At 40.6% G+C, this 21,905-nt stretch overlaps 3 protein-coding genes across 5 annotated transcripts; all 3 read right to left on the reverse strand.

Moving 5' to 3' along the window:
* Positions 1-1,647: 1,647 nt before the first annotated feature.
* On the reverse strand, positions 1,648-8,196 carry LOC106560851 (GTP-binding protein SAR1b). The gene is made up of 7 exons (XM_014124228.2): positions 8,076-8,196; positions 7,589-7,661; positions 6,980-7,099; positions 6,810-6,875; positions 6,524-6,627; positions 6,186-6,317; positions 1,648-4,238 (listed from the first exon to the last, which is right to left on the reverse strand). The coding sequence occupies exons 2-7, from the start codon at positions 7,644-7,646 to the stop codon at positions 4,122-4,124; spliced, it is 597 nt and encodes a 198-aa protein (XP_013979703.1). The 5' UTR covers positions 7,647-7,661; positions 8,076-8,196; the 3' UTR covers positions 1,648-4,121.
* Positions 8,197-8,551: 355 nt separating this feature from the next.
* LOC106560865 (inorganic pyrophosphatase) lies at positions 8,552-14,016 on the reverse strand. The gene is made up of 11 exons (XM_014124253.2): positions 13,813-14,016; positions 13,426-13,490; positions 12,848-12,901; positions 12,484-12,603; positions 11,948-12,034; positions 11,065-11,191; positions 10,613-10,740; positions 10,054-10,139; positions 9,232-9,301; positions 9,080-9,119; positions 8,552-8,914 (listed from the first exon to the last, which is right to left on the reverse strand). The coding sequence occupies exons 1-11, from the start codon at positions 13,967-13,969 to the stop codon at positions 8,892-8,894; spliced, it is 957 nt and encodes a 318-aa protein (XP_013979728.1). The 5' UTR covers positions 13,970-14,016; the 3' UTR covers positions 8,552-8,891.
* A 1,113-nt stretch (positions 14,017-15,129) lies between these two features.
* LOC106613763 (leucine-rich repeat-containing protein 20) lies at positions 15,130-21,857 on the reverse strand. Of its 3 annotated transcripts, none has more exons than XM_045687531.1 (5): positions 21,833-21,857; positions 20,647-20,739; positions 17,344-17,493; positions 16,445-16,612; positions 15,130-15,867 (listed from the first exon to the last, which is right to left on the reverse strand). In XM_045687531.1, exons 2-5 carry the CDS (start codon positions 20,714-20,716, stop codon positions 15,728-15,730), a joined length of 528 nt encoding a protein of 175 aa, XP_045543487.1. In that variant the 5' UTR covers positions 20,717-20,739; positions 21,833-21,857; the 3' UTR covers positions 15,130-15,727. The 3 variants fall into 3 exon arrangements, with proteins under 3 accessions (XP_045543487.1, XP_045543482.1, XP_045543485.1); XM_045687526.1 differs by lacking the exon at positions 21,833-21,857 and adding an exon at positions 21,276-21,614; XM_045687529.1 differs by lacking the exon at positions 21,833-21,857 and adding an exon at positions 21,076-21,248.
* Between the last annotated feature and the right edge of the window lie 48 nt (positions 21,858-21,905).

Genomic DNA, 21,905 nt, shown 5'->3' on the forward strand with positions numbered 1-21,905 from the left:
TCCTGCAATTTTTGTAAGATTTGGGAGGTGAATCTCTGAATCCTTTCTGATGTGATTTCTGTTGAATAGTTAGAAATATAGTGATGTATACTGTATGTGATCAACAAAATGACTGACAATGGATAGTTTATAAACAAATCCAACATAGATGGATAATTATAGAATTATTTACTTCAAGTCCCTGTTACCTAAAATGGAAGTTTATGTCAGGTTTTCATTTCATTGGTCCTAAACTGCCTCCCAACGTCAGGACATGAAACTGCACTCTCAACAGGCTCAATCATAGCTCAGTGGTCTCGACAGCAAAGTATCTGGGTGCTGAAGACAGGTGAAAGCCACATAAACCATAGCTGCACCTTTTGACACATGATTTCTCCCCTCTGGGGAATTTAAAGGCACGACATGGCAGATGCTGAGCCACTGTTGTCCTTGTGGCGTGACAGGCAGAAGGAGACACCACTCTGGAAGCAGATAATGTACGCCTACAGGCTCAAAGTGCCATTTGCCACCTTTGTCTGCATCCCAAATGGCCACCCTATTGCCTTTATGGTCCACTACTATTGACCAGGGCCCATAGGGTTCACTTTATAAAGAATAGGGTGCCATTTGGGACACAACTAAGTTACATGACCAACAATACTCTGATATACAACCTAAAGGAGACTGAGCAACATCACCAACAATACTCTGATATAAACCTAAAGGAGACTGAGCTACATTACTCTGATATAAACCTAAAGGAGACTGAGCTACATCACCAACAATACTCTGATATAAACCTAAAGGAGACTAAGCTACATCACCAACAATACTCTGATATAAACCTAAAGGAGACTGAGCTACATCACCAACAATACTCTGATATAAACCTAAAGGAGACTGAGCTACATCACCAACAATACTCTGATATAAACCTAAAGGAGACTGAGCTACATCACCAACAATACTCTGATATAAACCTAAAGGAGACTGAGCTACATCACCAACAATACTCTGATATAAACCTAAAGGAGACTTGAGCTACATTACCAACAATACTCTGATATAAACCTAAAGGAGACTGAGCTACATCACCAACAATACTCTGATATAAACCTAAAGGAGACTGAGCTACATCACCAACAATACTCTGATATACAACCTAAAGGAGACTGAGCTACATCACCAACAATACTCTGATATAAACCTAAAGGAGACTGAGCTACATCACCAACAATACTCTGATATAAACCTAAAGGAGACTGAGCTACATCACCAACAATACTCTGATATAAACCTAAAGGAGACTGAGCTACATTACCAACAATACTCTGATATAAACCTAAAGGAGACTGAGCTACATCACCAACAATACTCTGATATAAACCTAAAGGAGACTTGAGCTACATTACCAACAATACTCTGATATAAACCTAAAGGAGACTGAGCTACATCACCAACAATACTCTGATATAAACCTAAAGGAGAGGGTAGAGATACTCTTTGGAAGTTGCATGATAACAGCCCTGCACCGAAGATTATATTTTCAGTTAATGCCGTATTTATACAGTATTTGCAAATACTATTATCACATGTAGATTAGAAGTGTGGATTTTTAGCATTTGCAATTTTATCTACAGCCTTAGAACAAAACATGACAAGTGAGGATTGGTTGTTAAAAATATTTATGGAATTTCTCACATTAAAATGATCTGAGTTATCATAAGTACATCCAGTAATAATGTCTATGTGCCAAATGGCAACCTATAATTTATAGTGCACTACATTGGACCAGGGTCAATAGGGCTTTGGTCAAAAGCAGTGCACTATGTAGGGAATAGGGTGCTATTCGGGATACAGCCTGCGTGTGTTGTCAGCTCCAGGATAATGAATTGTACAAAGAAAGATACCATCTCCATTTTACATTATTTACAATGAATACAGAAACATTAATGGTAGTCAATAGTTAAATACTGATATACAGCGCTGGGGTCAGTTCCATTTCAATTCAGGTAGGAAACTGAAATTCCAATTACATTTCTCCTCATTAAAAAGCTTTGAGAAAAAACTGTGAATATCAGTTTAGTTCCTGAATTGAAATGGAACGGAGCCCGATGCTGGCTGATATAAAGGCTGTTATTCCCAGAGATTCAGAGCTACACATGTACTCTCATATCATTGTACTGATAGTCAAGAAGTACCTGCAGCATTTCAACCATAGATTTGTCTGAATCACACAGCCAACACTTCACATCATGGACATTATAAATCATTTCAATAAATGACCTACACAGCAGACAGGAAATGTGACAATTAGATCATCAAAAGGCTGAATCAGACTGCCGAAACACTCCCCTCTATTTAAACTATAAGGCAGTATTAGCCTACATGGCTGGAAGTACCTGTTCCCATTAGTTCATTCTGATAATAAATAATAAACAACTAAAATATGTCAGTGATGGCCATTTCAGATTCAAATTAAATTGACATCAAGATAATAAGAAATGTTGCAAATGACAGAAGCTTAGAATGACAAAGAAGATTTACTAGCAGGCCTAGAAATCTCTGGGACGTGTTCATTTTAGGGCTTGCAACGGAAAACATTTTAAAACATTTTGCAACTGAAAATGAAAATGAGTGTTTCCATTGTCCAAGTGCCGTTTCAGTCCATTTTCATCCGTTTGGTGCCTAATGAACATGACCCAGGTCTGCGACCAGGACAGGGCAAGGACCAAGAGCCCTATTCAAACTGGTGCCCAGGCTATCTGGTGTTTCCTTGAGTAGTACGTCACTCTAAGCATGCAAGAGGGCTTTTTTTTTTTTAAACCAGCCTTGATCGAATAGGGCGAAATATATGGGTTTTTAAACCAGCTTTGATTAAATAGGGCCCAATATATGTATTTTTAAACTAGACCTGATTGAATAAGGACCAATATCTATATTTTTCAACGAAACCTCTGCCAGAGCTGTGTTAGTGGAGTAGCATAGCCTTTTTGTTAACATTAGCATTGCAGTGGCCACTGATGGTCATTCCGCTTTATTGCTGCATACCATGGAATGATGGCAATGGCGGTCTCTTGTTCTGGCCTGTTACAATGTACCTGCATATCATGGCACTATAGCCATTCATTCATTAAACTGTAGTAGGACGAACATTACATCACTACTATAACCCCTCCCCCAGGTCTATTATATGTAAACATCCCAAAGTCACTTGCAAAATAGTTTGCATTCATCTTTGGCTGAGTGCATTGAAGGCAATAGCTGCATGGACAATTACAATTGATCTCAAAACCCCTGGATGTGTACCAAATGTCAACCCTATTCCCTATTTAGTGCACTACTTTTGACCGGGGGGGGTAGAAAGTATGGGTTCTCTGAAGTAGTGCACTATATAGTCAATATGCTGCCATTTGGGATACACACCATGTATAGAAACAGAATCAGGTCAAATGGACTCAGCCCCTTAAGTTTAGATAACATTTGCACTGTTCTATTCGGTGCATTGGAACTTAGACTGAGAATGATTATTCCAGCAGACCATCTATTCTCTTTCATGTCCACTTAGTGATGGAACATGTTATTCTAGGTAGGACTGCTATGTACACGCAACAAGCATTGTACCACCACCATTCACATAAATATCCTTATCATTTATAATCTATTTCATTTAAAAACTACTTGGTCCATCATTTGTCAGAAATAATGTAAAAGTTCACAGTTTACCTTATAAAGGTTCTACATTGTTACATATCATCTGCCCTGTACTGTAGCTTGAACTGCAGATATGATCAAATCTGTTGGGATAGAACTGGATACTCTAATTACATGCCAGAGAACAGGTTGATGTTATACTTCATTAATGGACTAGTATTACACACAAACCCATCTTCAATCTTGTGACCATGAACCACTTTTAAAAGTTTGCATAGATAGAAACCTTTAAAACTGACCAATTAAAAGCTGAAATTGACAGATGTACTCAATCAGAAAGCGGATTATTGACCATTGGGAGCTTCACATCTTTCCACACGGGGGGGGGGGGGGGGTTGGACGATAAGGGCCATTTCATTTGACAGCTTATCTTCTTCATTCCCCAAAGAAAGATGGAGTCCGTTTAGCAAAAGAACTGCTGCCTAGATTCAGTCGATGTATTGTGCCAGCCACCTGAAGCCATCTCCATAGCCCTGCTTCTTCAGGACACTGCACATGAAAATCTCCAAAGGTCGTACCTGCAGATCCTTCAACGACACGTTACCCTGGAGAAGAACAACAGGGTCAAGCTGTTAAAGACCACTCCAGCAACTTGACTTTCTCTGATGAAAAACATTATCCCAAGTATAAATATAGTAATGTACACACACTTAAGGGTAAAAAAAGAATGTTTTACCGACTTGTACAATGTCATACAGTGCATTCAGAAATATTCAGACCCCTTGACTTTTTCCACATTGTTAGGTTACAGCCATATTCTAAAATGTATTAAATTTGTTTCCTCATCAATCTACACACAACACTGCATAATAAAGCAAAAACAGGTTAAGACATTTTTGCAAATTTATTTAAAAAGAAATTTGAAAAAATGAAACAACTTATTTACATAAGTATTCAGACCCTTTGTTATTAGACTCAAAATTGAGCTCAGGTGCATCCTGTTTCCATTGATCATCCTTGAGATGTTTCGAAAACTTGATTGGAGTCCACCTGTAGTAAATTCAATTGTTTGGACATGATTTGGAAAGGCACACACCTGTCTAGATAAGGTCCCACAGTTGGCAGTGCATGTCAGAGCAAAAACCAAGCCATGAGGTTAAAGGAATTGTCCGTAAAGCTACGAGACAGGATTGTGTCAAGGCACAGATCTGGGGAAGGGTTACAAAAAATGTCTGCAGCATTGAAGGTCCCCAAGAACACAGTGGCCACCATCATTCTTAAATGGAAGAAGTTTGGAACCACCAAGACTCTTCCTAGAGCTGGCCGCCCGGCAAAACTGAGCAATTGGGAGAGAAGGGCCTTGGTCAGGTAGGTGACCAAGAACCTGATGGTCACTCTGACAGAGCTCCAGAGTTCCTCTGTGGAGATGGGAGAAACTTCCAGAAGGACAACCATCTCTGCAGAACTCCACCAATCAGGCCTTTATGGCAGAGTGGCCAAAAGGAAGCCACTCCTCAGTAAAAGGCACATGACAGCCCACTTTGAGTTTGCCAAAAGGCACCTAAAGGACCCAGACCATGAGAAACAAGATTCTCTGGTCTGATGAAACCAAGATTTAACTCTTTGGCCTGAATGCCAAGCGTCACATCCGGAGGAAACCTGGCACCATCCCTATGGTGAAGCATGGTGGTGGCAGCAGCATCATGCTGTGGGGATGTTTTTCAGCTGCAGGGACTGAGAGACTAGTCAGGATTGAGGGAAAGATGAACGTAGCAAAGTACAGAGAGTTACTTGATGAAAACCTGCTCAGGACCTCAGACTGGGGGGAGAAGGTTCACCTTCCAACAGGACAATGACCCTAAGCACATAGCCAAGACAACGCAGGAGTGGCTTCAGGACAAGTCTCTGAATGTCCCTTGAGTGGCCCAGCCAGAGCCCAGACTTGAACCCGATCGAACATCTTTGGAGAGACCTGAAAATAGCTGTGCAGCAACGCTCCCCATCCAACCTGATAGAGCTTGAGAGGATCTGCAGAGAAGAATGGGAGAAACTCTCCAAATACAGGCGTGCCAAGCTTCATACCCAAGAAGACTCGAGGCTGTAATCGCTGCTTCAACAAAGTATTGAGTAAAGGGTCTGAATACTTATGTAAAATTTGATATTTTCATTTTTTATTTTGAATGAATTTGCACAAATTTCTAAAAACCTGTTTTTGCTTTTGTCATTATGTGGTATTGTGTGTAGCTTGATGAGGAAAGGCTGTAACGTAAAACAAACTGTGGAAAAAGTTGAGGGGTCTGAATACCTTTCGAAGGGCACTGTACCTGGATCACCTATTGAGATGTGGCTTTTGTTAAGTAAATCAGGTGATAAATGAGGTGAAAATAGACTGGAGTGCCACTAACATTTTCTACAGCATATCTAAAGAACATGAATACTGTACCACACACACGTTAGTTGTGTTACACACTCATCTGAAATGGACTTAAAAAAAATGTATAATGCTACCCATAGATACAAATTCCATAGGCTACATCCATCTCTATGCTTACCTTTCCAGTGCATTGACCATCGAGAACAAACGCCTCTCTCAGTCCCCCCTCACTGATGGCTTCAGGACGGTCTATCTTGTTACCCAGGACCAGCACAGGCACAGAGAGGATGGTCTCATCTGCTAACAGCGCCTGAACACACACACCACACACACACACACACACAAAAGAGGTTCAGCAATGAGACCGAGATGGGACAGTGAGAATGTTCGTTGTGTGTCCTGGACTAACCTGCAGTGATGGCTGCCTCAACAGGGCTGCCTCAACATGTGGGTTTTGTGTATGCATTTTTTATAACGAATGTTGATAAATTAGGCCCATTGTGTGCAGTGACTTACATCAAGTTCGATCTTGGATTCTGTAAGGCGGTCATGGTCAGCACAGTCAACCAGAAAGACAACTCCATTGATAGCCGGCAGGTAGTTCTTCCACACTCTTCTAGCTGTGAAAGAGACAGAAGATGTAGCACATGATGTAATGTGTCAAGATGCTGACCAAACCCTACAAAGACAATGTAATGTGTCAAGATGATGACCAAACCCTACAAAGACAATGTAATGTGTCAAGATGCTGACCAAACCCTAGAAAGACGCAGTGTCCAACTTAGTTAGGCCTAAGTCTTACCTTGTACGTGACCGCCCAGATCAAACGTGGTGAATGTCATTCCAGCTATCGTCAACTCTTCCGATGCTTCAGGGAGAAACAAAACATTTAAAAATCACTGACATTATGTTCACTGCCGTTATTGGACTTAAAAACAACACAATAATGTACTTCGAAATGATGCTGCTTACTTGGATGCAACGTGGGCACATGCTGTCCAAGTCTGTCATCTTTCAGCATATGCAGAAGGGTTGTTTTACCAGCATTATCCAACCCCAGGAAAACCAGCTTTCCAGACTTTTTGTACAACCCTGGGAAAGTACATTGACAAGTTAATTAAACGTTTGAGTTGTAAACACACACCCCTCATTGTGACATGCAGTATTATACTGATAAGAGTGGGTATAATGTGGCACGTTCCAACAGGAATCTGTTCCAAAAACTTCGTAAATAACAACGATGCCCACAAACAACGCATACAAAGTTGTATAGCGGCAGAATAAGATACCGGGTAGGGAGTGGGCTATTTTGTTAAGTTTTTCACTCACCGTCCACGTTTATTCCGAAAAATGTCTGTCCTCACTCTGGTAGCCTACGGACAAATATTAAGAATAAGCTACGTGGTGAGTTGATGCCTATTCGGCAGGTAGTTAACTAGGTGAGTTGATCATGCTACTTTGTATGCGTTGTTTGTTGGCATCTTTGTTATTTACGAAGTTTTTTGGAACAGATTCTAGGTGGTACGTCCTACAAATTACTGATAATACATTTGAAGTCATTGACGTGAAATCAGAGATTACCTAAAAACTGTAGTACACCACTAAAGCCTCTGTAGATCCAATCAAAGAGGAATGACATTTCACTGGTCTTTGCCTAAGAAAGAAGACAATGGAGAAGTTAGCTAGCTAACTAGCACTTGTCAAGACGAGTTCATACTGGTCTCACTGGATCAGCAGTATTTTCACATTGCATCATGACTATATTGATAGTTACAGGCTCTCTTTACGCAGTTGCTACTGCTGCTAGCCAGCTTTAGGTTTATCAACTACAATACAAGTATTTTCTTATCCTAGCATGCTAGTTAGCACCAGCTGATCGCTAACTTAGCTTGCTAGCTCGGCTACGTGGCTATCAGCTTAGCTAAAATCCTGGCCTCATGTGGACTAAGGACTCTAAGACAGACAGACAGCTCTCCCTTTCGAAGTAAATGTATGACGGAACACAAGTAACGTTATATAACTATACAAATGACTGAATATTTCTTTTAATTAAGCTGCCAAAGCTTACCTCTCCCTGTCGACAATGACAGCTTTGGTTAGGTTTCTTCTGCGGATCCGATAAACGAACAGCTGATTGTATTGTTCTTCGACGTGACTTCGGGAACTAGCTAACCACCCTAGTGGCGCACTAGTGCCGCCTGCTGTGCGGGAGCATATTGCAATATGCTTATGGCGTTCACCTTTCACCTATCTTTCACATAAAATACCTCAAATCCTCTGCATTATATCATAGGCATTATATTTAGACATGGCATCTAGTAGCTCCCATCTTTTCCTCTTGGCAGTGGAGGAGTGTTGGATGAGTGATTCTCCAGCAGTTCTTTTCATCCTGTGATTTCCAGTAAGAGCCAACTTCAGGGAAATCATTTTTATTCTTCACATTCAACACACCTGTTTAAACAGCTTTTCTCCTGTCTGCTATAAGGCTTGTGTTGTGATACATGAGCACTAGATACTAGTAAAGACCGTGTTCAGAACAGGAGGAGGGGGATGTAGGGATGGTATTTATTTGAAGATTTATGACAATTTTCAGATTTCAGTATTAAACAACATGATGCAAGACACGGTAAAGTGCAGAGATTTAGATGGACTATAACGGTCATATTGTTTACACGTTTGAGAAATATAATAAACATAAACAAGAGACTTACTTGGTTGAGTACTTGTCATGTTAAGATGACAAGCATCAACCACAATTTATACTAAAAATGGGAAACTGTAATTATACTACACATGTTTTCTGTAATTCTCAAGTATATTCTTCTGTTCAGGTGAGAAAGCATTTTGGTCCAATCTGAAGGCTCTTCTTTCTGGGTCAGTTAACTCAGACATAGAACCATTTGTCAACTGAGAAAAGAAGTAGGACATGTTCCATTGTTAAGTGTGAAATCCAACAAAGTTGAATATAAAGATATTTTGTAAATAAATCACAGGTGTATTGAATTTAAATAAGATTAATTTCACGTCAAAGCACATATACCAATGGAATTATCTAACAATAGAAATACATACCTGCACTTGGAATAGGGTCTTCAGGGCCAAAAGCACATGCCTACAAGACAATATCATTATTATCAATATTATTTATCAAGCACACATTAATATTCCAGCTAAGCTGTTTTAGTATGATGAACCAAATAGTATGATAATTGAAAGGAACTCACGGCATCAACAACAGCCTTAGCATCAGTAGTGGAACAGCAGAATGGACTGTCTGTGACACAGGTGTTGGCACTGGATCAGTGTTCCAACAAACAGAAGATGGGAGAAAAACACAAATACAACTGTTTTAGTTGAGAAGAAAGGGATGCCTCTGTAAAAACACAAACACAACTGTTTTAGTTGAGAAGAAAGGGATGCCTCTGTAAAAACACAAATACAACTGTTTTAGTTGAGAAGAAAGGGATGCCTCTGTAAAAACACAAACACAACTGTTTTAGTTGAGAAGAAAGGGATGCCTCTGTAAAAACACAAATACAACTGTTTTAGTTGAGAAGAAAGGGATGCCTCTGTAAAAACACAAATACAACTGTTTTAGTTGAGAAGAAAAGGATGCCTCTGTAAAAACACAAATACAACTGTTTTAGTTGAGAAGAAAGGGATGCCTCTGTAAAAACACAAATACAACTGTTTTAGTTGAGAAGAAAGGGATGCCTCTGTAAAAACACAAACACAACTGTTTTAGTTGAGAAGAAAGGGATGCCTCTGTAAAAACACAAATACAACTGTTTTAGTTGAGAAGAAAAGGATGCCTCTGTAAAAACACAAATACAACTGTTTTAGTTGAGAAGAAAAGGATGCCTCTGTAAAAACACAAATAAAACTATTTTAGTAAAAACAAGTCATTGACTTAACTAAAACGTCTTATTTTGCTTTATCGTTGTTTCTTTTTACTTGTCTTTGTAGCAATGCAACCGCATCACTGACAGCCTATTGAACAGATGGCCATATTACACAGAGATTGTAAATCCGTATCTCAGTCTCACCAGTTCAGTTCTCCAGCATTGGTCTTTTTGGAGATCAGCGCCTTCCAGAACTCATGAGTTTCCTTGACTGTCTTAAGAGCAAAGTCCTGGAAAAAAGAATGCCAAATTATTCCCTGCATGCTTAAGAAAATAAAAAACTCTGCATACACCTCCACTATACTACTCTCTGTACTGAGTAGAAAGTATGTTGTCTCAAATGGCACCCTTGTCTCTTTATAGTGCACTTCTTTTGATCAGGGCCCATCAAAAGTAGTGCACTATGGGAATCGAGTTCCACCCTTGGTATGTTCCATATTTCAATAGAAAAAGAGTAACAATGTGTACTTACACTGTAATACACTGTTTTATTGTATTGTGTGTGATTGAGTGTATAAATACCCTGTTCTATGAATGATTTAGAGCAGAAATGTCAAAGCATTTTCTTTCGGCCATATGTTTGACATCCCTGATTTAAAGGAAGAATCAAATAGTATCTGACATCAATATAAATGTCTTGTTATTGGGCTTTGCTCTTGTACGCCTACTGTGCAGTACAAACAGGTGAAAACTGTATTTTTACCCTGTCCTTAAACTCTCCGTTAAATGCAAACTGGTTCTCAGGTTTTCCATCAGGAATTTTATATTTTTTGAACCACTCAAATGTAGCTTCCAGATACCCAGGCTTGAGTCTTCTTACGTCATCAATATCTGCATTGATCACAAGAAGAAGATGTGTATTCCATGGTTAGCCACAAACACATTTAAACACCCACTGCTGTGTAACTGTTGATCAGATATCAGACAGACATTCCATCAGCGTCTTAAGGTCTCTGAAAGAAAGTAAGTAACCTTGTCCAAGTCAGAATGGCCCATCAACTCACTACATACTGACACCTGCTCCTGTTTCTGTAGTGTGAGGCAGCTTGACGTATGTGTACATCATTCTGGACAGAATGCTAGTCTATTGAAGTGCCTCTAAAAAGCGCTATATAAATCCCATATATTCTGAATATGTATTACATGTCCTCATACTGTTAAAGTTGTTGGCCTCTGGATCCTCCATGTTGATGACGATGACTTTCCAGTCTGTTTCTCCTTCGTCGATCAGAGCCAGAGTGCCCAGCACCTTGACTTTAATCACCTCTCCACGAGAGCACACCTCAAAATCACAACGAGAGAAGAAGAAGAAGAAGAAGAAGAAGAAGAAGAAGAAGAAGGAGGAGAGAGAAGGAGAAAGGGAGCAAGAGAGAGAACGAGAGAGAGAGAAAGAAAGAGAGAGAGAGAACGAGAGAGAGAGAAAGAAAGAGAGAGAGAGAAAGAGAGAGAGAGAGAGAAAGAGAGCGAAAGAGAGAGCGAGAGAGAGAGAGAGAGAAAGAAAGGGAGCAAGAGAGAGAACGAGAGAGAGAGAAAGAAAGAGAGAGAGAGAAAAAGAAAGAGAGAGAGAGAAAGAGAGAGAGAGAGAAAGAGAGCGAAAGAGAGAGCGAGAGAGAGAGAAAGAGAGAGAGAGAGAGAGAGAGAGAGAGAGAGAAAGAGAGCGAGAGAGAAAGAGAGAGAGAGAAAGAAAGAAAGAGAGAGAAAAAGAAAGAGAGAGAGAGAAAGAAAGAGAGAGAGAAAAGAAAGAGAGAGAGAGAAAGAGAGAGAGAGAGAAAGAGAGCGAAAGAGAGAGCGAGAGAGAGAGAAGAGAGAGAGAGAGAGAGAGAGAGAGAGAAAGAGAGCGAGAGAGAAAGAGAGAGAGAGAAAGAGAGAGAGAGAAAGCGAGAGAGAGGAAGAAAGAGAACGAGATTGACAACATTCAATTAGAAGACTATGAATTAAGATAGTACATTCACACAACCATGTTCCTTTGACAAGGAGAAAACACACACTGAATAATAACAGAAAGTTTCCTCCATTCAATAAAGTTGTAGCACAGTACCTTGTATCCTATGTCACAGATGTCAATAGGGTCATTGTCACCACAGCATCCTGTATCTCTGTCTTTATGGCCTGGGTCCTCCCATGTCTGATAATAAATAAAGATGAGAGAACAGTGATTGATAACCTGGTTCTATTTTAAGTAAACAACAACTTATAAAGCCATTATAGACCATTCATAAATCCTATAGATGCTTCATAAATCATTCATAAACCATAAAGATGCTTCAGAAATCATTCATAACCCTATAGATGCTTCAGAAATCATTCATAACCCTATAGATGCTTCAGAAATCATTCATAATCCCTATAGATGCTTCATAAATCATTCATAACCCGTATTGATGCTTCATAAATCATTCATAACCCGTATAGATGCTTCAGAAATCATTCATTGGCAAATCTCATGCCAGAAAGCTACTGATAAGGAAGGGAAAATGTGTGTTTTCTTTTATACTGTCATTTTATAAACGTTCAATACATTTAACCAAAATGTTTCTATTCTAGGGAGAGATAGTACACCCCTGGTTAACGTGCCTGTGGGATGGCTCCATAATTCCAGATGTATCCTTTGTGTGGAAACACATTGGCCACATAACGAAGGTTCCCCTTTTTGATGTCTTGCTTCAATGGATTTAGAGGGTCTTTGGTGGCAATCTGAGGGAAATATTACAACATTCACATGAAACAATGAATGGAAATATTAAGTGACTGATGACTTTGTACCTGTTTACTATGTGTTTGCAATAGAATACTGAATAAACAATAAGCATAAAACCTTACTGCTAATTCTTGTGGAGTGGAACAAGAACTTCACTTCTGTCTCACCAGAGCTTCTTTCAAGGTTCATACATTGAGCTAACAAAGGACATATGACTACAAGACAAGTACTGAAACAAACCTCCATCTTTGCATTGGTCCATCTGGGCACCTCAACAACAGCATGGAAGATGTTCTGTTGGAGGAAATAGTCAGAGTTAACTCAACAACATCATGGAAGATGTTCTGTTGGAGGAAATAGTCAGAGTTAACTCAACAACATCATGGAAGATGTTCTGTTGGTGGAAATAGTCAGAGTTAACTCAACAACATCATGGAAGATGTTCTGTTGGAGGAAATAGTCAGAGTTAACTCAACAACATCATGGAAGATGTTCTGTTGGTGGAAATAGTCAGAGTTAACTCAACAACATCATGGATGATGTTCTGTTGGAGGAAATAGTCAGAGTTAACTCAACAACATCATGGAAGATGTTCTGTTGGAGGAAATAGTCAGAGTTAACTCAACAACATCATGGATGATGTTCTGTTGGAGGAAATAGTCATGGTTAACACCAATGTTTCAGATATCACCAAATTTCTATTGAGAAAAACACAATTAAATAATGATTGTTGATTAATCACACACACACACACACACACACACACACACACACACACACACACACACACACACACACACACACAACAATACACATACCTGAGCTTCATCTGCATAAATTGGTATGTCATGGAATGGAGAGACGTATTTTCCCTCAGTATTTCCTGTGTAGAGAGGCAGTGATGAATGCACAGTATATCAGAAACATACTACTGTACTAATACATTCCAGTAACTTCAAACCACCTGATTATTAATGAACAGTAATGTGGGGGACTTACGCCAACATGGAAGTCGTCGACTCACATACGGACATACTGTAGATGCCTATACTGTAGCACGAGAGCCATACCGTAGTATGTACATGTCAAGCTGTATAGCTACCACCACTAAGCTAGTTCACTACGTACCAAGCTTGACACAGCTACAGTCTAATGTCTTTAGCTCTACACTATACAGTGATGTATTGAAAGAGCTGGTCACTCACTGAAAAACACCCTGTAGTCCAGTGTGTTGGGCTTGCCCCTCTCCTCGATGGTGAAGCTCATGTCTACTGCCTTATTTTGTCCAGTCTGCTCCTTGGTACTGCTGCTAGTGGGCGTACTTCCTGTACTACCTGTAGGAGTTGACAATGGGAAGCCCATCTCCTCGTCATGCAGGTTAACTAGTAGGTTAAGACCGTAGGATGGAGCGGGAGGGAGTGTGCGCAGGAGGCATGTGCACGTCTTAAGGCCATGGCAGGGGTTGGTGACGTCAGGCTTGGTCTGTGTGTGTGTGTGTGTGTGTGTGTGTGTGTGTGTGTGTGTGAACTACCTTCAATGTTACAATAACTGAACAGTTAAATATAGCACAGTACGTGGGTGAATTTAGACTTTGAGAAAGCTATAATTGGTCCTTGGTAGCCTAACCTAATCCCTTTGCTGTATAGTCCTACCGCTTCCTTGTAAATCCCTGATCCCTACTGCTGTATAAGACAACTAGATCAGAGGCTAGTCAAAATACAACACATTACTGTCCTTGCTTGGTAAGTGTTTTGATGCCCAGTTCACTCCATAATGTAATAGACATACAATATAACAGCGTTAGCTGGCCTAAATGTCAGGGCTTCCTGAGTTCCTCATCATTCCAACTAAAACAGATGGAGCTGACTGGTGGTTAGAGTTCGACCAGTCTTATGTCCCTGGCATGACCTTTCACCACCTGTGTAAGTCCCAAATGGCACCCTATTCCCTAAATAGTGCACTGCTTTTGACCAGAGACCTATGGTGCTTTATGGCAATCTTACAGATTGTAAATGCAAATAAAATAAATATCATACACTTATTCATGCTCTGAAAACAGATAATAACCTGGTATTCATGCTCTGAAAACAGATAATAACCTGGTATTCATGCTCTGAAAACAGATAATAACCTAGTATTCATGCTCTGAAAACAGATAATAACCTGGTATTCATGCTCTTAAAACAGATAATAACCTAGTCTTTATGCTCTGAAAACAGATAATAACCTTGTCTTTATGCTCTGAAAACAGATAATAACCTAGTCTTCATGCTCTGATAACAGATAATAACTTAGTATTCATGCACAGAATTTGTTATGCAGTTATCTACCTATCTGGTGGGCTATCTGGTCTCAACTCCTTACCTTGAATTTGGCCTTGGTTCATCATCCCTCTTATGAATGTCTCCAACTTTAATATAATATATATATTTTTTACATTTCCACACAACGGGTACTGTAACAATCAACCAAACTATATAGACTACATTTAGCAAGCAAATTAATCCAAGGAGATGATCAAATACAATTTGGAATAATAATATTTATTGAGCGTTTTCTAAATGAGTAAAGGAAGTCCATTCACAGGGGCATGTGAAGCTCCAAAGTGGGTGACGCCAGTGAACTCAGACTGCTTGATTTAGTTGTCATCTACACAAGGAGGGACAGCACATCTCTCCAGTTATGATGATTGGTTGAAGATTATTTTAAAAAGACGTAGCACCTATTTGCCATTCCTTTGATGATGAAAACACTGAGGCCCATTGTTAATAAGGACTATGTACTAGGTGTAGCTCTTGGTGCACTCTGGAAAGGCTACTGAAAAGTGTAAACAGCAACATCTAGTCATCTCTGAACTGAGCCCAACTCAAATGGACTTTCAGTAATGGCAGCAACTACAGTAGGCTCACGTGTTCTGTTCTGGAGAGGCTTTAAGTTTGATAGTTCCCATACAGCAAACATGATGGGGGAAAAAATGTCATGAAATAGAGGACAAACAATTGAATCTCTGAAGAATCAAAAGCAACTAATTGTACTGTTGAAAAAGTCTGAAGGCACAGCATGCAATCTTCATTGTCTCTAGGTGTGGATAAAATGTCCATCTTAGAAGAAAACAAGGTCTTAGTTGTCTGTTGTAGTTTGAATTTCAAATGTTTGAGGAAATTGTTGAATGGCAGTTAACAAGTTGTTGTCCAAAGGATTTGACTTCAAGTTGATACACTTCAGAGCTGGCATGGCCTGCAACTTTTCCATGGGGACTTCTGTGGGAGAGATGAGGAGAAGACACATTTTTAGACATTTGAGAAAGAGCCAATGAATGTTCACAAGAGACTAAAGGCGTCATTATGGCTGGTTCCTGATTCTCCACACTTCTCCCACTTCTCTGCACTTGCTCACTTTCTCTCACGGATTAAACAACGGTATTAACTTCCTCCAGCCAATTCTAACACCAATCCAACGGTATTATCTCCCTTCAGTCAATTCTAACACCAATCCAATGGTATTAACTTCCTCCAGCCAATTCTAACACCAATCCAACGGTATTAACTTCCTCCATACAATTCTAACACCAATCCAACGGTATTAACTTCCTCCATACAATTCTAACACCAATCCAACGGTATTAACCTCCTCCATACAATAATAACACCAATCCAACGGTATTAACTCCCTTCAGTCAATTCTAACACCAGTCGAATGGTATTAACTTCCTCCAGCCAATTGTAACACCAATCCAAATGTATAAACTTCCTCCAGCCAATTGTAACACCAATCCAATGCATTTAAATCCTTGGAAGAAGGGTAGAGAATGGGAATGAAGCACTGACTCCATCTTACCAGTGATGTCATTCCCTTCCAGGTTGATTCTTTCCAGTGACTGGATCTCCGTCAGTCTCTCAGGGAAGACAGACAACTTGTTGTTGGCCAAGTTGATGCTGGTCAGATGTTCCAGATCCCCAACTACATCTGGCAGTTTAGTGATTACATTGCCGTGCAAATCCAGTTCTGAAAAAGTATTGGAAAATACTGCTAAATCACTAGCTAACTTACCTGAATATTCCTTGCACAGATTCAACACATTCAGTCAAATATTTGTTGATTACTGCTATATTAGGCTAGTCTGGTCCCAGATCTGTTTGTGCTCTTGCCTACTCCATTCTGTTAATGCCAAGCCAATGACAATTCCGTAAGGTGCTGGCAAGTGAACAGAAACAGACTGGCCACCAGGCTAGTGTTAGGCTGCTATACTGGCCCCAGGCTTGTGTAAGGCTGCTATACTGGCCCCATGCTAGTGTTAGGCTGCTATACTGGCCCCAGGCTAGTGTTAGGCTGCTATACTGGCCCAGGCTAGTGTTAGGCTGCTATACTGGCCCCAGGCTAGTGTTAGGCTGCTATACTGGCCCCAGGCTAGTGTTAGGCTGCTATACTGGCCCCAGGCTAGTGTTAGGCTGCTATACTGGCCCCAGGCTAGTGTTAGGCTGCTATACTGGCCACCAGGCTAGTGTGAGCTGCTATACTGGCCCCGGGCTAATGTTAGGCTGCTATAGTGGCCCCGGGCTAGTGTGAGCTGCTATACTGGCCCTAGGCTAGTGTTAGGCTGCTATACAAAGACGCATGCTACCTTAAAGATAAAAACTTTAAAGCTATCAATCTGATATCTTGTGATAGTGTTATATAAAAAGCCCCTCAACTAAAACATGTTAAGTTAGGGGGGGGGGGTATGCATGCATAGCTACCTCTCAATTGAGTGAAGGTTTTGAAGAATTTGCTAGTAACTCCCTTCATCTCATTGTCAGCCAACGTGATGATGTGTATCTTCTCTGCAACGCTGTTGAGGACCCTGAATACACCATCTGGGAAACTGATCAGTTTGCAGTTTGACAGATCTAAAGAAATAAAGGAGAACAATTAGGAATGGCCATGGTTACATCTCAAATGGCACCCTATTCCCTATTTAGTGCACTACTTTTGACCAGGGCCCATAGGGCTCTGTTCAAAAGTAGTGTACTACATAGGGAATAGGGTGGTATTTGGGATGCAGATATGAGAAAGCATAGCTTAGAGCTGAAGGAGATTAGTGTTATATTGAAGAGGTTATTTCAATATAAACTTTACAGTCATACCTCCAAACATTGTTCAAATCTAACGTCACTGCAACCCTCTGGTTCTTATGTCAAATATGCAATTAAGTTCACAATAATATAATGGATTGCCATAGTCAGAGAGGACAACATAATATCATCCTGGAAGTAGAGCTTTTGGTAACACATTACTGTCATCTGCTGGCTGAAAGTAGTAAGACTCAACATACTGGATGTACAAGTAGATCAGGGATCATCAACTACATTCAACTGCAGGCTGATTTCTCCTGGAGCGGATGGTCGGGGGGCCGGAACATAATTACAAATATTTGTAGACTGCAAATTGAACGCAAGAAGCCTAAACAGATATAATGTTTGACTAAAACATAATCATTTCGAACCTTGCTTACATTTGTAAACAATCGCATGTCTCTCTATTATGTGTTGGAATACTTGGAAACAGATTTCTTCAATTAAAATCACTTGGAGTTGATTTACTGCTGTTTTTACAGTCTTTTATGACCAACAATGAAAATTAGACAAAATATTATAATATACAGTACCAGTCAAAGGTTTGGACACACCTACTCATTCAAGGGTTTTTCTTTATTTGTACTATTTTCTACATTGTAGAATAATAGTGAAGACATCAAAACTATGAAATAACACATATGGAATCATGTAGTAACCAAAAAAAAAGTGTTAAACAAGCATTCCTCATGAAGATGGTTGAGAGAATGCCAAGAGTGTTCAAAGCTGTCGTCAAGGCAAAGTGTGGCTACTTTGAAGATACTAACATCTAAAATATACACTGCTCAAAAAAATAAAGGGAACACTTAAACAACACAATGTAACTCCAAGTCAATCACACTTCTGTGAAATCAAACTGTCCACTTAGGAAGCAACACTGATTGACAATAAATGTAACATGCTGTTGTGCAAATGGAATAGACAACAGGTGGAAATTATAGGCAATTAGCAAGACACCCCCAATAAAGGAGTGGTTCTGCAGGTGGGGACCACAGACCACTTCTCAGTTCCTATGCTTCCTGGCTGATGTTTTGGTCACTTTTGAATGCTGGCGGTGCTTTCACTCTAGTGGTAGCATGAGACGGAGTCTACAACCCACACAAGTGGCTCAGGTAGTGCAGCTCATCCAGGATGGCACATCAATGCGAGCTGTGGCAAGAAGGTTTGCTGTGTCTGTCAGTGTAGTGTCCAGAGCATGGAGGCGCTACCAGGAGACAGGCCAGTATATCAGGAGACGTGGAGGAGGCCGTAGGAGGGCAACAACCCAGCAGCAGGACCGCTACCTCCGCCTTTGTGCAAGGAGGAGCAGGAGGAGCACTGCCAGAGCCCTGCAAAATGACCTCCAGCAGGCCACAAATGTGCATGTGTCTGCTCAAACGGTCAGAAACAGACTCCTTGAGGGTGGTATGAGGGCCCGACGTCCACAGGTGGGGGTTGTGCTTACAGCCCAACACCGTGCAGGACGTTTGGCATTTGCCAGAGAACACCACGTTTGGCAAATTCGCCACTGGCGCCCTGTGCTCTTCACAGATGAAAGCAGGTTCACACTGAGCACGTGACAGACGTGACAGAGTCTGGAGACGCCGTGGAGAACGTTCTGCTGCCTGCAACATCCTCCAGCATGACCGGTTTGGCGGTGGGTCAGTCATGGTGTGGGGTGGCATTTCTTTGGGGGGCCGCACAGCCCTCCATGTGCTCGCCAGAGGTAGCCTGACTGCCATTTGGTACCGAGATGATATCCTCAGACCCCTTGTGAGACCATATGCTGGTGCGGTTGGCCCTGGGTTCCTCCTAATGCAAGACAATGCTAGACCTCATGTGGCTGGAGTGTGTCAGCAGTTCCTGCAAGAGGAAGGCATTGATGCTATGGACTGGCCCGCCCGTTCCCCAGACCTGAATCCAATTGAGCACATCTGGGACATCATGTCTCGCTCCATCCACCAACGCCACGTTGCACCACAGACTGTCCAGGAGTTGGCGGATGCTTTAGTCCAGGTCTGGGAGGAGGTCCCTCAGGAGACCATCCGCCACCTCATCAGGAGCATGCCCAGGCGTTGTAGGGAGGTCATACAGGCACGTGGAGGCCACACACACTACTGAGCCTCATTTTGACTTGTTTTAAGGACATTACATCAAAGTTGGATCAGCCTGTAGTGTGGTTTTCCACTTCAATTTTGAGTGTGACTCCAAATCCAGACCTCCATGGCTTGATAAATTGGATTTCCATTGATTATTTTTGTGTGAATTTGTTGTCAGCACATTCAAGTATGTAAAGAAAAAAGTATTTAATAAGATTATTTCATTTATTCAGATCTAGGATGTGTTATTTTAGTGTTCCCTTTATTTTTTTGAGCAGTATATTTGGATTTGTTTAACATTTCTTTGGTTGCTACATGATTCCATATGTGTTATTTCATAGTTTTGATGTCTTCACTATTATTCTATAATGTAGAAAATAGTAAAAAATAAAAACCCTTGAATGAGTAGGTGTATTTTTTACTATTTTCTACATTGTAGAATAATAATGTGACGCGGGTCGTCTAAAGGGGACCAAGGCGCAGCGTGTTGAGTGCTCATATTTACTTTAGTAATGAAACACATAGCAAAAAAACGACCACCAACAGTTCCGTCAGGTAACACATACAAAACGGAAAACAACTACTCACAAAAACCCAGGAAGAAAAACCCCTACTTAAATATGATCTCCAATCAGAGGCAACGAGGACCAGCTGCCTCCAATTGGAGATCAACCCCAAACAACCCCAACATAGAAATAGAAAAACTAGAACTAAACATAGAAATAGAAAAACACAAAACACCCCCTGTCACGCCCTGACCTACTCTACTATAGAAAATGACATCTTACTAGGGTCAGGACGTGACAAATAACGAAGACATCAATTAAATCAGAGGATTTAATTAACTTACCCAGAGTATCTTTCTCTTCTTCCACTGTTGCATTGACCCTCCGGGCAACATTGGCCACAGCCTCTGCCATTATACTCGGTCTACGAATCTCACCTGGGGTAGAGATGGGAGAAGTCGTTGTAATACTTCAGATAAACATTTTCAAACCAGACATTTTCAAGTGAATTTTCTTTGGCATATTAAAATATTATTCATTCATCAGGTTAACAAGGTTGTTGTTTTTTTCATGCTATTTGGTAATTAGCTATTTTCTATATGTTACCAGGTCATGCATACTAAGATTGCTAGTTGCAATTTTGTGTCAAGGATCCTCTATTGTACAGTACATTAGAATGTTACAATGCATCTTGTTCAATATGTCAGCCACTGCTGCAACATTGTGTCCTCTTCACACAAGTTCACACAGAATCACATGAATAACTTAATCACCTGTCCCACGTCAAGTTATAGGCGAGCTACAACAATTAGTTAGCTATTAACGCGAGTTTAAGTCGTAGTAATAGCTCAATTGCTAGTTTCCTAATGTAGCCTACTCATAATTCCACAAACGACGTCCGGCTGGAGATCTGTATAATAGATTGTACAATAGAATCAGCATATACTGTATGACGGGAGGTGGATCAACTTACCCTTAAACTTTAACTGTGGTTGACAGCTGGAAATGTTAGCAAGTCAGGTCAAGACTCCGTCCAATCAAATCCATTCATTTTCAAACAACCACCGTCAAATTTGGCGAGAGAGTATTTTTAGCCAAAGAGGATACACTGAACTAAAGTCGATCGATGCACTTTTCAGATGACCTGTTCCAACGTTATTGTTAAAATCAGGCCAATACTTTAAAATAGTTTTGTTTTTGTGCGTAATTTGAGTTTAAAGACGGTATTTTAGCCTCTTGTTTCCATCAATATTTATATTGCTTCTACAGTACAAGCTACCGTATTGACGAGAGTCAAAGGCGCACAAGGAAGTTTCAGAGAGAGAACTGCGAAGGACTACAGATGTAAATTCTGCCCATGTGTTACGCAGGATTGATCTGTATAAATATCAGGCTGTAACGGGTGTCAGGTTGTATCAAGTTGTGTCATCACGGTGTACAGTGTCTCAGCACTAATAGCACATATACGACTAGATGAACTGATTGTTGAGTTATAACAGTATAAAAACGGAAGTTCAGAGTTTGACCTACCTTAGGATCCTGGTTAGGATTTAGCCCGCTGTGTAATGACAGAGTTGTCTTGCCACAGCCACTATTCTGGAAA

Source organism: Salmo salar, chromosome ssa01 (assembly GCF_905237065.1).
Source record: "Salmo salar chromosome ssa01, Ssal_v3.1, whole genome shotgun sequence".
In the NCBI taxonomy this organism is placed as follows: Eukaryota; Metazoa; Chordata; class Actinopteri; order Salmoniformes; family Salmonidae; genus Salmo; species Salmo salar.